Source organism: Heptranchias perlo, chromosome 29, assembly GCF_035084215.1.
Source record: "Heptranchias perlo isolate sHepPer1 chromosome 29, sHepPer1.hap1, whole genome shotgun sequence".
NCBI classification, from domain to species: Eukaryota; Metazoa; Chordata; class Chondrichthyes; order Hexanchiformes; family Hexanchidae; genus Heptranchias; species Heptranchias perlo.
Window position 1 is genome coordinate 30,727,912 of NC_090353.1, and position 20,619 is coordinate 30,748,530.

The 20,619-nt window shown below is 38.8% G+C and overlaps 1 protein-coding gene and 1 non-coding gene across 6 annotated transcripts in view; both read right to left on the reverse strand.

Moving 5' to 3' along the window:
- Positions 1 to 2,203: 2,203 nt before the first annotated feature.
- The window catches only part of dazap1 (DAZ associated protein 1), a 28,220-nt gene continuing 9,804 nt past the window's right edge, over positions 2,204 to 20,619 (reverse strand). The window contains exons 4-13 of one of the 5 annotated variants that reach the window (XM_067968402.1): positions 20,537 to 20,611; positions 19,630 to 19,740; positions 18,040 to 18,088; positions 12,722 to 12,804; positions 8,756 to 8,912; positions 6,429 to 6,458; positions 6,165 to 6,314; positions 4,565 to 4,738; positions 3,171 to 3,263; positions 2,204 to 2,901 (exon numbers count right to left, since the gene is read on the reverse strand). In XM_067968402.1, the coding sequence (XP_067824503.1) occupies positions 2,720 to 2,901; positions 3,171 to 3,263; positions 4,565 to 4,738; positions 6,165 to 6,314; positions 6,429 to 6,458; positions 8,756 to 8,912; positions 12,722 to 12,804; positions 18,040 to 18,088; positions 19,630 to 19,740; positions 20,537 to 20,611 (1,104 nt within the window). In that variant the 3' untranslated portion in view covers positions 2,204 to 2,719. Of the gene's footprint in view, positions 2,902 to 3,170; positions 3,264 to 4,564; positions 4,739 to 6,164; positions 6,315 to 6,428; positions 6,459 to 8,755; positions 8,913 to 12,721; positions 12,805 to 18,039; positions 18,089 to 19,629; positions 19,741 to 20,536; positions 20,612 to 20,619 lie in introns of those variants that run through there. The other 4 variants (XM_067968404.1, XM_067968403.1, XM_067968405.1 and 1 more) reach the window with 4 other exon arrangements.
- On the reverse strand, positions 6,696 to 6,830 carry LOC137299817 (small nucleolar RNA SNORA13). The gene has a single exon (XR_010957993.1). It is a non-coding gene; the product is annotated as a small nucleolar RNA SNORA13 (small nucleolar RNA).

The window sequence follows — 20,619 nt, forward strand, 5'->3', positions numbered from 1 at the left end:
ATACAGCCTCTTGCGCCATTCAGTAAGATCAGCATCCACAGCCCTCTGGGGTAAAGAATTCCAAAGATTCACAACCCTCTGAGTGAAGAAATTCCTTATCTCAGTCTTAAATGGCCAACCCTTTATCCTGAGACTGTGCCCCCCTAGTTATAGACTCGCCAGCCAGGGGAAACAACCTCTCAGTATTTATGACCTCTTGACAGGCAGGAGTGCTGAGCTAAGTTGACGGCCATGAAATTTCTGGAGTCAGAGAGCTCAGAAAAGCCCAAGTTCTGGGATGAGAGGGATGTCCTATGAGGAGAGATTAAGTAGAATGGGCCTACACTCTCTAGTTTAGAAGAATGAGGGGTGATCGCATTGAAACACAAGATTCTGAGGGGGCTTGACAGGATAGATGCTGAGAAGTAGGAAGAATAAGGAGGCCACATTTTTTTTGGATAAGAAGTCTAAATGGGGTAGAGGAGCAATGGGATCTGGGCATAGATACACAAATCACTAAAAGTAGCAACAAAAGTTAATTAGGCCATTAAAAAGGCAAACCAAGCACTGGGGTTAATTTCCAGAGGGATAGAATTGAAAAGCAGAGAAGTTATGTTAAACCTGTATAGAACTTTGCTAGACCACACCAGGGAATACTGTGCACAGTTCAGGTCTGGTCTCCATGTTATAAAAAGGAGAGAAGCATTGGAGAATGTGCAAAAAAGATTTACAAGGATGATTCCAGAACAGAGAGGATATACTTATCAGGAAAGACTAAAGAGGCTGGGGTTCTTTTCTCCAGAAAAGTCAAGGCTGAGGGGTGACCAGATAGAGGTCTTTAAAATAAAAGAGTATGATAGGTGGAAACATTTTCTCTGTCTACCCTGTGGGGGAGTCCAAAGCAAGAGGTCATCAATATAAGATAGTCACTATTAAATCCAATAGAGAATTCTGGAGAAACTTCTTTACCCAACGAGTGGTAAGGATGTGGAACACGCTACAACAAGGAGCAGTTGAGGCAAATACCATAAATGCATTTAAGGTTAGATAAGCCCACAAAGGAGAAAGGAAGAGTATGCTGATATGGGTAGTTGAAGTAGGGAGGAGGCTCGTGGAGCATAAATGCTGGTATAAACCAGTTGGGCCGAATGGCCTGTTTGTGCTGTAGATGCAATGTAAACCATCTGGGCCTGTTTCTGCAATGTAAACCATCTGTTCAGGTGGACGTAAAAGATCAAATGGCATTTTTTTTTATTCTAAAAGGAGAGCTCTTTTTGTGTCAGGCTATTTATATCCCTCAGCCAACACCACAAAAACTGGTCATTTATCTCATTGCTGTTTATGGGACTGGGCTGTGCACAAATTGGCTGCCATTCTTAACTGCGTAACAGCAGCTACACTTCGAAAATAATTAATTGACCGTGAAATACTTTGGGGCTTCTCGAGGACATGAAAGGTGTTCCATAAATGCAAATCTTTCCTTTCTCTCCCCCCCCCCCCATCAAACTCAGCAGGCATGTTTATTTAAATTATCAGATGACGCTGAGGATCTGTGTGGTACCTGTGTTTTGGTGGGGAAAAGAAATTGATCAAGAACATTTTCTGGGCTGCTTATGCTGGAAAATGGAGTGTCTACTGTTCAGTCAGAGCAGTAATAGAGACATTACAATTGTCAGTGTTTGGACGATTATTCAACAACTCCTGCTGGAAAAGTACACACGAGGACAGGATTGGACTGCATGCCAATAGTCAGTCAAGGCTTATACACAAATGCCCACTTTGGGGTGATACCAACATCCATGGAGCCGTTCCCAACCCAAAGTCAATGGCTTCAGGTGACAAAGCAACTTCAGCAAAGTCTCAGAGCAAAACCAACAACAGTCTCAGAAAGTTGACAGGAGTACGCTGTGCTCAAAGCCAGAAAGGTGAACAAGTCACAATCCTCGGGCTGGGAGGTAAACAGAAAGATGGCACCCCAGTTTTCTAACTGTTCAGAGACACAACCTACCGATTTTGCTGAATTACTTGCAAATGTACATCATATGTAGAATCAATTCAAATATGAATCTGGAGAACTAGGTAACTTCTCTCAAACCACTTATTATTTCTTTACCTTGCTCAAGCACCAGCCGTTTTAAAACTAGACTCCGATGCAAGAGCAAAGCAGCAATTGCTGTAACCTCATTTTTGAATCATAGCTACAAATCAGTCAGAGACCAGGTCATTTAAACGAAATGTGCTCTCTTTATTTAAACCAGGGGTCATCGGTCTTTAATTTGCAGTTTATTCTACAGCCATTCTTAAGGGAAATCTACATCTTAAATTAAAAAATAAGTCAGATGTAAATAGTACAAAATTTCTCCTAAAAATTGCAACGTCTGTGTTCAAATGTTTCAATTTTATTTAAACATAAAAGTATACTAGGGTAAAACAAAGGCTCAGAGTAAGGAACAAATCAAAAAAAAGAAACCAAGAGTTATATGGTACAGCAGAATATTTCTCCTAAACCCTGCATCACTCAGAGCGCAAAGAGGTCATTTGTGCTGTTGGGAAGAGAGGAGAATAAATTCAAAAAAAATGCAGTCCAAAGCCCACAGCGTATCCTTCAAACTCCTTTTAAATTTTTTTGTTGTTTTTGTTATTTAATCAAGTGATTGTCACAAAAGAGTCACAAAATTAAGGAATTTCTGGCCAAGTTTACACCAGAATGTACTCCTTTATTTTTTTCCCTGCCATGGTTTTAACGCCTGTAAGGATGGAACCCCTGAGCATTGTGGTTCTGACCGCGGGCAAATCCACCCGGTGCGGATGGTGGGGCCCCTGGAGGTGCTGGTGCTGAGGGTCCTCCATATGAGGGAGCTGGCTGATTTGGATCCGAGAAACCTGGGGCCTGGCCAAAACCACTCATGTCTTGCCCATAACCTATTAGACAAATAGAACAGAAAAGTTATGACTGTTTAGAGGAAAAATGCAAACAAAAATCACCATTAACTTAACAGAATGCAACTTAAAAATCAAACTTAAAAAGTTGATTTGCACAATTAGATCATCCTTGTACCAGCACAACAAATGCTCAACTGCTTTAGCACTATTCTCCCATTTTAAAAAAACTAAGTGAGCAAGGACTACATCCTACTTAAGCTACTCATCTTTGTTGAAGCAAGGCAGTTCAAAGTCTATGCAACACCTACCTGCTGCACTATATCCCTGCTCAGCCTGACCGTAAGTCTGAGAAGGACGCGTGGGTCCGTAGCCTGAAGGATCCTGAGGATAGTTACCCATGCCTATTAGGGAGATGAGGAAACCAGGATGACTACCCCAGTAAGCCTGAGCCTGCTTCAATCCATGGCATAGATGCATCAGGTCACCAGTGGCATATGGATGCACAGAAATGCCAGTGAAATAGAAATACATTTTTAAAGCAGATGTTTGGTCAATTTGTTATTCTATATAGGTAAATTGTGGCAACAAACTATTGGTATATATAATTAAAACAAACTGTGTTTAAGTTAGCAATAGGGATCGAGCCTCTTAGGCAAGTACCTTTAGTGAATGTAGTACAGCCTGTAGAAAAGGTACTGAGCTGCACAGTGTATTTGGGTATAGGGAGATAACAAACACATGCACCCCATAACAGTGATTAAATGAGCAGAGTATTTTAGTGAATTACATGCTTTGGTTCAGCTACTTCCAAATGAGCATTTTAAAAAAAAATCTTGATGCATTGCCGGATTTAAAAAACAGCGTCCTTCTTTAAGGACTCCATTATATTGTAATTAGTTTTAAGATTCGAAGTTTTTAGGACTGAACATCACTACCAGTAATATTAAGTTAACAATGAGAATTAAGCTAGCCATTTGTAATTGCAGATTTAGCATATCGAGTCCTTTTCATAGATTTATGCCCTTGATAAATCACTATTTTCTTTTAAAAATGGCCTAGTTCCAATTTATTCAGAACCTGAAAGCTCACAGTAACTTTCCACCTCAAAATAAAATCTGGCTGAAGCAGTCTCCCTGCTTAATCCAGACATTGGGACTCATACTTTACATCTGGAACAAAAAGCAGGGAGGCGCATTTAGCCAGGTAAAAAAAGAGGAAGCAGATGGACCCACATTAAGAACAGTAGAGAGACCAACAGCTGGGTTAGGAATTACCAACATTTAAAGTTACAACATTTTTTGGGGGGTGGGGGGAATGGTGGTAAAGGAACAGATAATGTAGAAAATCAAGAGATATGTCATGTGGAAAATTATGACACTGGATGTAAAAAAAATGCAAATGACTACTCATTATATAAGCTTGTGTATGCTAGTAACTTGCACGTTGTAAGCTAAGACTGCTGCTCTGTCCCTAAGTAGATTTTATGTCCATGAACAGTTATAAAATGCTAGAAAAGGATGATCTAATTCAACCCACCATTCTTTACCTCCTTGTCTTCTGGTGTTCACGTACTGCTGCTGGGAATACAAGCATGTAGAGGGGCCTTTGACTTCAGGAAGTCAGATGCACTGAATGGGGTTGATTATTTGTGTTCTTCTCTAATCCTACAGCACCTCAAAATCCTACACTACTGGTTACCTACCATACTGGTTGTACCCAGGGAATTCGGGCTGTCCAGCAGGTGGCTTGCTCATATCCTGAGGTGTCTGTGTTGCTGGTGGGTAGCCCATCTGTCCTGCTCCTGGTGTGGCAGGGGGTGCTGGTATTCCAGGTGGGCCAAACTGGTCAGCTGGAGGTGCGCCAAATCCTCCATAGCCTGAATAGCAACAAGAATGAGCTCAGGTCAAACAGGTGATAGATATTTTTTTTTTTTAAGTGGCGAGTGGGGTGGTCACATCGTTTAAATATTTGTCCCAATGGGACAGATTTTAACGATTATGAACAAAAATAAAAACACCAGGTATGGCCAGGAATAAAACCTTTATCGGGCAACTGCCATACTGAGGTGTTCAAACGTGTGTGTATAATGCATGGATCCCACTGTGCTACACTGGACCCAGCTGTTTTACTCTTGACTGCTTGTAAATTGACTAGCAGGAAAGTAGTCAGCCACAAACAAATTCAGCACTGTGCTAGGCAAAGTCCATTCTGCTCTCTCTGCTGAAAAAGGGCATGTTTAGAGCCACATGGGATCAGGATAGAGGTTCCTTATTTCGATCAATAATAGACTGCAAGATTCATATGGTCAAATAATAAAGGACCTTTTTAGTTGAAGGCAACCGGGGACGACTATAGGTTCAAGCTCAGCACAGAACAGCTCGGCTGGTAGACTGCAAGAACAAAGTGTAGCCCAGCTTGGTACTCAATTGGCCCCTTTTAAAGTCAGCAAGAGCAGCAATGCAGAAACTGCGCAAGATATTGACAGAAGATATTTAATTTTTCACAAAGGAGATTTTTTTTTTTTAAAAGAAAAGAATTGTACATTTGAAGACATGAAAGCAAGGCTTCTACAGGCTGCACTGTCGGGGCACAAAAAGCCACGACTAAAAAGCAATTAGATATCAAATTCAGAACTGTGAAACAATTTCAAATCTAAATGCAACATATAAATGAGCAGATTTTTAAAATAAAAATTTGTCATAATACCTACCTGAATATCTCACTAATAGCTTGCCCCAGATGAAAAAGGAAGTTGGTAGAGCTTGTCATCATGTCCTAAACAGTTATTTTGAACATGGTATGTCACTTGCCTAATTATGTTATATAATTTCCCTCTTAGCACCATTACAAAACACTTCCCAGACTTGCTGTCAGAGATTGTTTGATCATGGTAAAAATGGATTGTTTCATTGCTGTGTCAAGAGAACTTAACACAGTATAACTGGTATCTCTCTTACTAAAAACATCTGGGCAGATAGTGTACACCTAATTACCTTAAAACTACAGTTGTAATATGCACTCCCATCTCAATTTATATCACGCTAAAAAATTAAACACATGTATTGACAGATTAAGAACTTCTTTATGAAATAATAAAATACATTGTCTGAATTTCAGCAAAAATATTGCTTTGGCTAGACATGCTAATGTTTTCCGCTATGATTGCAATAAAGTTGACAGGCAACTTTGTTACCCCATACTTCCAAATCAACATTCTACAACATATAGTCCAAAACTCTATTATAAACAATTCTATTGCTTCTTTTTTCTTGTTCAGTGGAAATGCAAGGTTAAAAACATACCATATTGCGGAGGTGCGCCAAAACCCTGTCCAAATCCCTGAGGTGGTGCAAATCCTCCTGGAGGCGGCTGTGGAACTACATATGGATTAAAGTGGGGAGGTTGCGGAGGGGCACCCCGCCCTCCTGGAGGAGGTGGTGGCCCATATCCACCTGAAAATCCAAAAAGAAACCAAAGTTGTAAGCACATTGCTCTTTGTTATATAAACAAAATTCTAGAAGGTGCTTTACAAAGCATTGTTCATATTACCTTTAAAAAAAACCTACCCATTGGCTGACCAGGTGCCATCCACATACCTGAAAAACATACAGCAGTTAAAGCAAGCTGGTGTTCATTTACTACAGTTATTCCTCAAAAGGCCCGAAGCAACATCTTTGTAAACTGTGCAGAACATAAAGGAATCTATACTCAAACTAGTTTAATGCTATACAACAGAAATGGCATTACTTTTATTTCTGAACTAGAGGAATTGTGCCAATTCATAAACCCCCATTTAAACAATCCACTCTACAGAATGCCAAATATTCCAAAACCACTGTTTCAGCTGGATCACAATATCCTGAAACATAACAGCAACAGGATGCCTGGAACAGCTTAAGTTACTTTATGCCTTTTTTGACACCGCACTTATCTATACAAAAAAATTAAGTGGGCAACACAAAAAGGCAACTCCCTTCCCATCTCCCACCCTGCTATTCAACAGTGCTATAAACAATGTTAGCTTTGTAAGAATTATGCATTTTAGCGTCTAATATTGAAAGTACCACAAAGTTAGTCAATTTCCACTGTCAGAACAAATGCAACATTTGTCCTGTATGGGTTAACATACTCAGACACTGCGCATCTTGGGAGACAAAGTCGACCGATAAAAAGAGCTGCAGAATTACACTTCTGCATTTTTCATTTCCTAACCATCCTGTTTTTGAAAGGAATTGCCCCAAAATTAATAGGATTTAATACCCTGGCCCTTAGTGAAAGTTCAACCTCCATATACAGCAAGGAATTCCTCGCGTCCCAATGGCAAATGTCACCCAGGATAGCCTCCAAGAAATTTCACGTCCAGTCAAGTGATATTCCACTACATTGTGTGCACAAGGCCTCATTGCAGGGCATACCTTCAATTCTATGCCTCAAGGCAGTGTTGAGATGCCAAGCAAGGGCACTGTAATATGCAGCAAAAAGCATGAGCCATAAAAGATCAAAGAAGGCAAGTGGGAGGGACCGAGTGATACAGTGGGTTAAGCTCAGGTGCATTTTCCAATATGGTCACAGAATGGCAAATGGGAGCAAGAACCCTGGCTCATTTCAACCTACCCTCCAAGCCCAGGGGCACAGAAGCTAAGTGTACCAATCCTCCCCTCCCCAACCTAACTCAGCATATACGAGGGATGAAACCTTCCTTGTCTGTGAGGGGTTAGTTTGACACAGAGCATCCGAAGCAGCAAGGTGCCAACTGTACCCAATTTAGAACAAGTCAACACCAACTTACAAGCCAAGACATTTTGGCACTGACTTACGAGCCACACTTTGCTGAGAAGGATCCTCTACTCTACAAACCTTTAACCCAGCAAAGATAAGCTGGCAACCTACATTGCTCCAGGTAAGAAATAACAAAAGAACCTATATTTATATAGCATCTAATCACTAATGAATTACTTCTGAACCATTGTTACATTTTGTAGGCAACTGTAGCAGCCACTTTGCACACAGCACAATCCCACAAACAGATAAAGGACCAGTTATTTTGTTTTTTATGTTGTGTTGATGGCACCTGACAATGCAGCAATCTTCTAGTACTGCGCTTAAATGTCAGCCTAGATTATGTGCTCAAGTTTCAGACTTGTACCCACAACCTTCTGACTCAGATGAGAGTGCTACTACTGGGCTAAGCTAAGAGAGGAAGTTCACTACAAGATCGTACACAAAGTGGTCAACAGAAAAACATGCAAGGCCACCACAGACAAAATTCCAAAAATAAAAAACTCTGGGGGAAAATTCCTGCATTCAATGTTTAAAACTGGATACGGATAGGAAATATTCAGAAGGTATGAGGCAGAGATAAACAGCAGAGTGTAAGGTGTATATGCATGTGCATGCCCCAATCACCTAGGAATGGACTTTCACTCTAGGTTATTTCCACCCCCCCCCCCCCACCAACTACCAATAAACAATTCTTGTCTGTGAAGGTTAATTAGACTGAAAATTCTAATGTCAAAAGATCATCCAATGTTTCAAACTTTAATTTGTCAAAAGATGACCTATACGTCCTGTATCTTGGAATCAGGACCACCAACCTCGTGGTATACATTTAGGGTAGAATCAACACACTTACTACCCCGCCCCGAGTTGTTAAAATGGATCTTGCTGCTGAAAAATGCTAACGGCAAACATTCAGTGATGCTTTTGTTTAAAAGCTTTCCACCAAAATTTTAAATTGGTCAACACTTAATTACTACACATAAATTTATCAAGAACAATTCTAGACCTTAATCGTACCATTTGTGAACAGTTTACATGGCACATTAACTGGAAATACATCAGATTCACCTCAATCACATTCTTGGTTATTGCTTTGCATGCTTAACCCATTTACCTTGTGGGCTACTATAACTCTGCTGCTGCCAGCCTTGTGAGGGTTGACCTCCCCAGCCATTAGCTGCATTTGGCAAGCTTCTGCCCCACTGTGGTGCTCCCGGTTGGCCAGGCCCTGGACCTTTACTGTCACGAGGCTCTGCACGTTTCACTTCAACCTAATTAGGATAACAGAGGGAAGGATAAAAAAGCCACTCTACCTACTCTTCCATACCCCTCTCCCTTCACACACCCATATCTATTAAACTTAACATTTACACTTACATCTTATAACTTACAACTACATTTAAATAGCTTAAATAGGCCAATATATATAAATATATATATATGTTTCTCAAGTATAAATTAATGTTTTACACTCGAGTGTTCATTACAGGTTAGGTGCATTTCAAATTAAAGAGATCTAAATTTTGTAATTAGTTCATTTGAAAGTAACAAGATCAAAAGTCTAGTGTAATATAAATCAATCTAACCATCACCATTTTTTACAGATCCACATTACCTGAGAAACATAGTCTTTAGATTGCTGTGGCCTTACTTAAAAAAAGGTTTTTTAAACATCTAATGGAAGATAATGACTTACCTTCCCCAGGCTATGCATAAAGAATCTCAATTAATTACTTGAAACAAAATGTCAGAAGGGAATGGATGAGCTAATCGAGTCTTAAATTACATCTTTAACAGAAAAAGGAAATACATGCAGATAAAAATGGACAGTTAAGTAAATTAGAAGCAAATCTTCATACTGTGTTTAAATAAATGACATCTCAACCACTACTTAACTAATATGAAGCACAATAGTTGAAGTTAGTCAAGATTAGGGTGTCACTTTTGGGAATATACAAACCAACTTCATATGCAAGTTTCAAAAATAACACAAATATTTACTATTTTGAAAACTGTCTCAAAAGGTTATTGGTGATGACAAGTGTAATAATTCCCATGGCTCAGAGAGCACTACCATACATTCAAGATACTTAACCATTTTTTTTTGTTGCTTAGTCTATCCAGGAAATTACATTTCTTTGATTTAAAACTGACTGGAAAAGGAATAAAGGTATTTTGGATACTACTCCAAACCAGCTAAATCATTACACTGACGTCAAGATAAAGGCTCTTTGTAGAAATAGAAAGTCCCAATGATGCCAGTTGGGCAATATTTTTAAGTTATTAAAACTAATTTCAGACTTCCATTCAACCGTTTGATAAAATGGATTAATTGTCTGACTTTCACAGTAATACACAAGATGCTGTTGAACTGATAGATTGCTATCCATTTTAGCAAGTCAAAGTTCTAAGATTGGTACTTATCCCTTTTCCTGAACAGGGACTGCATCTGGTTAATGCAACAAATTCTATAACCAATACTTTAAAGAATTAATGCAGAGCCCTCATTTCACATTTTTTTAAAAAGGCTATGTATCATACTTGCATCGCTTCCAAATGATTATATAAAATAGGCCCCCGTTAGTTTCGTTAATCAATTCCCATCTGAAATTGACACAGCACTGGTTGTGAAAGATGGTCCAAACTTTATTCAATTTTCAGGACTTGACCTTGTTATAATGCAATGATGAAAATAGTGCAATATTGTGACATTCATGCACTTGATATTTTCAATGTACTATTATGCAGACACGATTTGTGCTAGAGTTTGAGCACCATAGGTACATGAATTTTTAGCTGCAAAGAAGCATGGTTCTATTTCTAATTACTATCAGTTTAAAAAAACTCCCTTTACGACACTGCACCATAACCTATTGGAATGTTCTGGGAGTGGGTTGGGGGGAAAGGGGGAAAGAGATAAGGGAAGGCTCCTCAATAATACCTTAAAAGTTATAGTATTTCAGTCTTGCACAGCACAGATGTACTCCATTAATTCTGTACAGCACTCTGGGCAAAAGCTTGAACTATAATTTGCTGCCTTGATAAGAAGGCATGCAAGGATAAGCAATCCTTTCAACAGTCACTCCAAGATCAAAATCTACTCCAAACTTAACTTCCACCTTTACGTAACACCATGTGAAAAAACCAAAGGGAATAAACTTGTATTAACAAGGCACATCAATGCTAACTGCTGGGCATACTTCAAGATAGCAAATCATTGCCTTCATATTGAAGCAACAAAGAGCAAAAAGGACATCAATTGCTGTGCTTTAAACAAGAAATTAAGTTGAATTGATTTATTTTTTTAAAAAAGTGTTATACTTAGCAAGTGGAGGGATATTGGTGCTGGGTCCCGTCCCATTTTGATCAGCAAGTAGTCAGATATAGAACAGACAGGTGCAAAGTAAAGCTCCCTCTACTCTGCCCCAATGTGCTTCAGGCCCAACTTCATGAGCATTCCCTTCTGCATCAGTATGACATTTTTCTATTTCCCACTCCAACCTTCCTAGGGCCTCTCAGATTGCAAATTAGTACCACATTAGGGACACTTTTGTGCCGACTAGGAACTGGATTCAGAACGCCCAAGTGCTAAGACTCACTTCAAGGGACTCTTACAGCCAGCAGATTTTCATTCTATTAGTCTGGTCTGGATTCAAACCCAGATCAGAGGTGATGAAAGGCTAATGTCTAAGCCACTACATTACCCAGTTTGGAATGAAGTGAACTCCTATACAATTTGGTAGCCAAAGTTTTACAGATCGCCTATTAATTTGCTCAGAACTTAGAGATTTGTGATTTATCAAATAAACTTAGCTTTCAACATGGAAGGTTATACTCAAAATCCAAGTTGCAAAATGAAGGCATCTCTTACCAAAACCTAGAAATGCTTTCACTCTCCCATAAATCTTGTAGCATGATTTATCAAGTTGGGATTTAGGGACTGGCAAGCTAATTTTAAACATGCCAGGAAATACCTCTGAGGAATACAACAGCGATGAACAATCAGCAACTGGGTCATTATAGCACTGTTAAATGGCACAGCTTCAAGGAATCTTGAAGGCTAAACGGCAATACTCAAGCTGCAATAACTTGTTTGTCATTAGAATCTGTACAAATTTTCAATGCTCATTAGTGACTGCAAAGTTAAATTATGACAGAATTTAAATATAATCCTCTTTTGCCCAAAGCACTGAATATATTCAAGGAACAATCTCTTTTGGAATTGATTTACAAGAAGCATTTAACCCATATTTTAACTTGTTTATTTTACATAACCTGTACTGCACAGCTCATGTAAAACGAGAACCAGACAGCAACTTTTTACTGCCACTAGAACATAACACCCCCCCTCCATTCCATATTAAGCAGCTTAATCTGCTGTTTCCCTATACATAAAATTAAACACTTACACATATGCTGTATTGCAACACAGTATGAAGATCAAGCAAATGAGGCCACTTAACTGGGTTTTTACATTAAAGCAGGTTATTATCGACTAAAAGTATACAGCAAGTGACCTCTGACAAAACAAAATAAAATTGACTACCAGTCCTTCAGCATGCCAACACAGATATGACACTTAATATGAACACTATCAGTTTTCTTACAACTCAAAAAAAACTTAGCTAGTCACAAATTCTGTCCTTAAAAACATATCTGAAGGAGTGGTTTCTTAAACGGAGACTTAAATGATTAATACAGATTTCACCGGTCTTCTGATGAATAAGCTAACTACAATACAGGTAATTAAAACTAACGTGCAAGCAGCTGATAAATTCTGCTTAAATGCATGCAAGCTCATCTTTCTTACATATGGGCATAATTGATTTAACTAAGTTCCACTGTTTTGAAAAGTGATTTTGTGTATATAATCATTAAACGGGTAAAAGCATGAAATACAACTGATTTACTGCTTCTTCCACAGTATAGGATTAAAATCTGGGTCCTTCTAAGAGACATTAAGTTACCTCTTAACAGGATTCTCTTCAATGTAGAGACTGCACACTATAACCCCAGTGAAATCTCCAGTCACCTAAGCCTCGGTTCAGTCTAAGGGTAAAATAAAACTACAACTACACACTTTTTTGCCCATGATGTCGTGATAATGCATGTTGACAGCCTGGTCCACTGATTGCTCGTCCTCGAAAGTAATAAATCCAAAACCTATCCAACGACGAAGAGTGAATCAAGGTAGCAGGGTGTAGTGACACAAAACAGGATGATGCACAGTATTAGGGCGGGGTAATTTAAAGGATATCCCAGGGTTTCAGATAATTGGAAGCCCCTTCTGTTCAATCACTGACAAGTTGCAGCCAGTCAGGATTTCAATTATATTTAAATACTGTAATTTACCACAGTGATAACTCCGAATGGACCACAAAAGTCCACAAACCATTTTATGGTGATCCATAAGAGAAGTTTTGTTTCAAAACTCCAGGGTAGGGTCAGACACCAAGTTATAAGCCTCAGTTGTATCAGTTTTTGGACCTCGTTCCACTAACTTAAGTATTCCATAGTGATGGGGTTTAAAAAAAAAGGCTGCATTATGGTCTGACTAGGCATCAAGTCTGAAGGAAACTGACACGGCAAGTGAACATATGCCCTTGTTTCTAATCTCAAAACGCAAAATTTGAACGTAAATCAATTCGCGTAAACAGTGCGACAGCAAATAAAAGTGATTTCTGAATACAGGGAAGTGAGAAAGGGTTTAAAGTAACATTGAACTCCAGAGTCAAAGCAATGCATGCATTTATAGGGTATTAGCAGAGGGAAGGAGAAGCAGCATTCATACTAGGACTATGTATGAAGAAGCTTTAAATGTTGGACAGTTAGGTCTTGTCACTATTAGATTTCTAATTTCAGCCTAGTTGCTATGAGGAGGTTCGAAAGTAAGGGCAAGTGCTTCTCCAAGCAGGGAGGGGGAAAAAGATCAAATGGAGAGCTCTCCATGGGCAGCTCCTCTGTGCCTCCTACCGACGTATTAAGAGTAGCCTTAGCAGAAGTCTGAGTAGGTCTACCAACCTCAGCTTCAATTTGGAATTATCTTTTTTTAAAAAAAATACATGAAGCCATTAAGTCAAATTTGTGTCCTTTTTTGTTAGCAAGCTGGACTTATGAAACTCAACTACTTTAACTACAACAGAGCTTCCCTAGGTATGTTTGGCTATTAAAATTCACTTAAGAATGCAAGCTGTTGGTCCTCAAATATAGAAAAAATGTTAAATGGGTTCCGATGTTGCAAAGGGGCTAGTTACAGAAGCTGACATTTTAGAGCTTTACAAATGGATGCTAATACAACACTGCAAATAACCACTGCAATGCAACAAGTCAGCTAATATATACAGCTTGGAACCTTTAACATCAAATAATTGCATTACCAAGCTAGTCAATAGTGGAACAAGACTATATGAACAGTACCAGACTAAAGTAGATGGACCGTGGTTGGCAGAAATGCATGCAGAATTTACCATTAAAAACACTATACAATTAGCTAATGTTCATCATAAACCCCAAACCTCTAATATTACTTTGCTTTCTTCACAACAAATCAGAACTTTTGTGTAACTAAACTGGGGATACCCAAAGGCAGACTACACATCAGAAGGTGGCACAAAGTAGCAAGGGAATCGAAGGAAGCACTTGGCTTGAGCAACATTGCTAAGATGCAGTGCTGGGCTCATGGTCCAATACATAGCCACTTTATATTTTGCCTATGGACATCAAATATTTGACCATTACAGTTCAGTTGGGCATTGCTGAAAACTATAAAACAAAATGGAGATGGCAGGAATAACCTAATAAATATCTAACAAAATTCAAAACACAAAGAAACTAAAATGAAATGAAAAATTGGTTTGCTGTTTTCAATTGATTTATAGAAAACCACCGGTGAAATACCAAAATAATTTTGGGGCCAACCAGTCTTATCTGAAACCCTGTGTTTTTCCTCTTGGTAGGCACATTGCTTTGCAGCTAGTGCTGACAGCAGCAACATAGTGCTATAGCTTTATAAACCAAACTAAAATATATATAAACTACAGGCAGCACCCTCCAAGCTTATCCAACAGTGTTGGGTCAGCCCAGAGAAGTTCTATTTAAAAACATTTGCTACACAAAGATACAGGCCAAAATAGTTTTGCAGCAGGAAATTCTGCTGTCAGCAACAAGAGCAAATGACAAAAGTCTTGCAGTTCCCAGACAGACATATCCCATCCCTCCTGAGTGTGTAGAACTGGCCTGTACCTGTGTGATACAACTTATCACAAACCTAGAGAAGAAAATCTAAAGAGATAAGTTAATTACATTAAAACAAGGCACATTCATGTTTCTTAACATTACTGCACTTAGATTTAACTAAATAAAACACTTACATGTAAATTATGATACTTAAATTGAATAACAAGGCAAAGAAACTAAGACTTAAAACTAATTAACTTACGTATATATTAGACATAAATATTTTGAAAATGAGTATCCAAAATAAATGAATGGATTCAGATGACAAACTATTACAAAATAACTAAGCAATATATCGCTGAATTTATCTACTGTAAAGGCCATGGTAATGTCTATTGAATTAGGTTCTAAAAGTTGACAGTCAGCAAAAAAAAGTTTCACAGAAATAATGGTTGACAGAACAATCAGATTCTAACCCATGACTGGTCATTTAACAGCTAGCTATATGGGATAAAAATAAAGTTGGAACACTCATATGAATTAGGGAAGTACAGCAGCTTTGATTAAGTTTGCTCAATTTGCTAGTTAGGTTATTAACTGACTCCAATAAAAATGGAGCACGATGCTCAAAAACTTGAACTATTTATTACTTTAGCAAGCGCACTTACTGGTTTAAAGAAAGGATAGTTTTCACATACAGATTCTTCACAAAGGGCTCTCAGAAATGTCAAATGGACTCTTAGCAATTTAGGGTTCAATAGATAACTATGAAAGCGATCTCATTCTACATAACATTTCAAAGAATTAACAGCTTTAAAAGCTTTAAGCTGGTTGCAATAATACCAATCTGATCACACCACATTCAGCTAATTTCTGAACCACACCAACCTCTTTAAAACTTGGGTGTTTCTACTCAACTTCATACGAAAGTTTTGTTTCAGCTGATAGTCGAAACTATTGATATTGCACCAATGTACACGATATAACTATCACATGGCTGGATAGAATTTCCTCCCAATGAGATAGTTTGGCTTTAAATGATCGTGATGTTGGATTGTAACATCTAAAAAAATTCTATCATAGGAATATACTGGACAAAAAAAGACCATAGCAGTCCACCTGACCAGTTCCTGCATCTAGAAAATATATCCCTCCAGGTACTTATCTAAGTCTAGAATCAGTCCTCACTGCCTGCCTTGAAAGCTCATTTCATACAATCACCACCTCCACAGAAAGTAGTTAAATCTACTCAGTTACAATAATTTAATTTCTTTCTTCAGGGTATCATTAATACTTTGTCACACTTTTAACTCGTGTAGTTCCTCCTTTCAATGTACTAATTTTTTGATAATGTAACAGTGGCAAAGCTTCTACTAAATTTGCATATTTTGACATCAGTGGTACAGCATTGGGTTAAAAATCCCAGTTTACCACAAATAAGTGCCGCTCTCAGCCAAGCCACTGGCCACAACGCTAAAGTGGAGAGATGGTGCCATGGCCAAAAGGGAAGGGCAGACACCAGTATCATTATGGCTCAACTTTAAAATAGGAGAATTGACAGAAATTCTGGGTCAGCAACGATCACACAAACGTGGAAAACTGAGGAACACTTTCAGCTTTGTAGCCTTTTGAATACTGCATTGTTCTTTTCTTTAGCTGAAACACAACTGTAGACTTCACAATACAGTTCCCATCATAGGCTTGCAAGTTGCAGATTAGGACAAGAGCATGTGTCTCCTCTCTCCCATAACACAAGTGCACTGCCTCTTCAAAGTTTTCCATCTAATAGCATGGCCGAGAACTAGTAATTCTTGCCCAGTGAAATCACATCAAGTGGGTAGGTCAGCCAGAACTGGGATTCAAGCTGAGGCATTCTAAAACACCCTGCAACACCAGCTCACTACCCACACTATAATGAAATTCCTCTGATGAACCAAAAGACCTTCATTAAACCTACAAAGCCATGCAGTGCAGCCTTCCATGAATGCCATGCTACATTGCACTGAACAATGGAACAGTTCTGACTGCAAATAAACTCAAAAAGGGTAAAATGTTCTACTGTAAAATTTCATATACATTATAAGAAAGAACTTGCATTTATATAGCACCTTTCACTACTTCAGAAAATGAAGCACTTTTGAAGTGTGGCTACTTGTAATGTAGGGAAACATGGCAGTCAATTTGCACACAGCAAGGTCCCACAAACCACAATGAGATAAATGACCAGATAATCTGTTTTAGTGATGTTGGTTGAGGGATAAATATTGACCAGGACACCGGGGAGAACTCGCCTGCTCTTCAATAGTGCCATGGAATCTTTCACGTCCACCTGAGAGGGGCAGACGAGGGCCTCAGTTTAACATCTCATCCAAAAGACAGTACCTCAGGCACTGCACACTCCTTCAGTACTGCACTGAAGTCTCAGCCTGAATTATGTGCTTAAGTCTCTGGAGTGGGGCATGAACCCACAACCATCTGACTCAGAGGTGAGAGTGCCACCACTGAGCCGAGTGCAACACCATTATATGCAAAAACGCATCAGGGAAAGCTAAAATACGTGGTCTAATATACAAGCACTTTTAAATGACTCCAGTTTTACTTATTTAGGATGTCACCCAAACTAACAGTTTAGAACCCTACAACTATTCACATTTGTACCCATCACTTGTCCCAAGAAATTAAATTGCTTTCTGCTACAGCAATAATTTACCAAATAAATTTAAATGCTAGTCTCATACTAAAGTATAGTGCTTCTGATGGAGAGCTTAAGAGGCCGTAGTGGTCTTCCAGAGGCACATTAAATCTCTGATGAGACGTTTACTTAATTCAATATTTTAATGCATAGCAATAAGCAGTTACAGGAAACGGCAGAATGTGGAGTCTACCCATCCGGGATCTATTGTAATTAACATACATTGATGTTTCTAATACTCCTAAATCAAACAGTGCTGTATAAAATGCATGATTTTCCCAGGAAAGTGACTTACTACATATAACCTTCCTCCATTGGCAGAGTTAAATATTTCTAATTTGTGTTTGTCAAAGTTTAAACTAACACTATTTCTCAATGGCTTTTCTTTAAGAAAAAAGAATTGGAAAATTGAGCCACAAACATTTTTGAGAACCCAAAGCGAAAAGTACTGTATGGTTTAAAAGAGGCAGTTTGTCATCTGAATATAATAAGATGGATTAAGGTCAGCAACAAAGTGGATCAGCCTTTACCTCGGGGCCTCTGCTTCTCGGCATCATAGATCATTACCACTTCAGAGACCTAAAAGAAAGAATGAAAATAATATCAAAAGCAGCAAGACAGACACGAGTGATGCAAACACATGGAGCAGTGACAGTCAAGAAATTTCCAAAGTCAGTCCAGTTTTCTTTTTTTGATCCTGGTATATTGCTCATGCATTGAACAGAAATAAATGTCAGGCTTTCCCCTCAAACCTACAATGGAATCCATCACTGCACTGTGGTGTTCCATCCAAAGACTCAGAGGAACTACCTCCAACATATGCCCGATGCATTCTTATGAAAATTAAACATTAAGAGATAACAAGACAAGACAGGGAGCTGCTCCCTTTACTTGGTAAGGATCTGCTCACCTGAAGTCAGCAAATACCTCCACAGAGTTAAAACTTATCACGATCCAGCTCACTCTTGGATAATGATATAGGAAATTCAGCAGCCAGCAAGTGGCCTTTAGGAAATTTCCCTCAACAGGCAGCAGAAATACTGGAGATTTTAACTATGGGGGATAATTTACACGAAGTGCTCACCTTACTATACAGTTGAAGTTAAGCACAGTTGCATTATAGATGCATATAATTCTGCAGTCTAATTGCTAGAAATAGACATTTTGCAACTTATAATTCAAGCATAGATTCACAAAATGATGTCTCCCAGCAACAAGAAAATGTTTGTATCACATCATGCAATTCATCAGAGCAGCTTATTCTGAAAGATGTTTTCTGCTGCCCCAAAGTTTGGCATAGATTCCTACTGAAGTACGGATCCACAAGTACTGGCAGTCCTTCAGCATCTCATCAAGGATCATACTTACCATGTGCAAACCTGAACAGTGAGCATCAGCAAGCTATCAAATCTCACAGGACGTCACAGTTGAACGTGGCCCTGTTGTCAACCCTCATCTACATTTTAGTTTCTGCAGATAGCAATTAGGTATATTTGTTCATCTTTTTCACTTAAATAGAGAAACAATGAGCCAGCAGATTTCATTTGGTAAAAGAAATGCAATACTTAAAAATTCTATAGAAAAGTTGTAATGGGACAGATCTGCACATGCCCAGCTGATTTTCAGTTTAAGGTTTGCCCTACTAATATGTCTTATTTTGAGAAGGGGAGTTGTTGGATTAATGGACCATTGTTCACATTTTGCACTATGGCTCCTTTCCATCAAAAGATCAATAAAAAATTCCACATGACAAAATACTGGAGGGTACAGATAGCAATTCAATCTCGGGATTTGAGAGACTATTAAGGTACAACCTTAATGTCATCTGAAGTTTCCCTCAACAACTCCCTCCCAACCAGGAAATTGGATTAGGGCCCTGTAGTCTACCATGAAATATCCAATGTTTATATCAAAGGTACAGAATATTAAACAGCAACCCATTCGTTCAACATGCCCCCAATTTGCAACAACTGAAGTGGCTACTTTGTGGAAAATATTTTTAAAATCTCTGCAGTATAGAACTCAAATGACAACCTAAGCTCAACATCGACCATATAAAGAAACATTTTCATCATGCTGCAAATAATTAGGGACAAGTGCTGACATGACAAATTACTCACCACTCCAAACCTTTTGAAGTAATCCCTGAGCTCTGTCTCACTGCAGTTGTGAGGAATTCCACCAACAAATACCTTCTTTGATTTATTGCTGCTCTGGTTTTGTGAACCTTTCTGCAAAGTCAAAAAAAAATCTATTTACAAAATGGCGACAATATAACTGTGACCCAAACATGGTTGTGGCGCAAATACATATTTAAAATATCCAACGAATGTGATGGCTCTCACTAGAATTTTGAAAGTATCAGTTCTTGGCCATTCCTGTCAGTTCTCTGGCTGATATTTCATCCTTTGACACCACGAAAGTGAGGCTGGAAATATCTACTAATTAAGACACTATCAGGCAAAAAATGTATTAAAAGTAAAACTTTCCAATGCAACTTTGTTGATAGCAATCAGATTTTCTTCCTTTTCCTCAAAACTATTATACTGTATATCTTCCCAAACCAGCCTAATTCCAGGCCTCTCAGTGCCTCCCTGAAGCCATTTGCTAGTAAGTACAGATGATCTCCTGGGTTATCTCATTCCCTGCAAGTTAAGGAGCAATTAGCTTCCTTTTGACATTTAACCTCACTGGCTAAACCAGGGATGCAGCCCTACTCTGTGGCATGGTGCACTGGGACTCCAACATGCTGGTTTTTAAAACCTAGATATACACATGAACAAACACAAGCTGATATCTTCTCTTTTCTTCCCCCTCCCCAAAGGATGAACACCATATGAATGGGTTTCTACTAGAACAATTGTGTGACAGTTTACAAAACACCATCTTCATGTATAAAAACCATTTATAAGAAACCCACAAGCTAACAGGAAAGATCAGAATGCTTTCAGTACAGCAAGAGCAGGCGGTTTCAGTGTGGACCACAGCATAAACTCCACTGCATAGTGTTTCCTGCCTAATACTTACTCCCCATCCACCACCTTCTTTTGGTTTCGGTTTCTCTTGCTGCATGGAACGAGGTGTACATGGCTTTGGATCAATCTACAAAA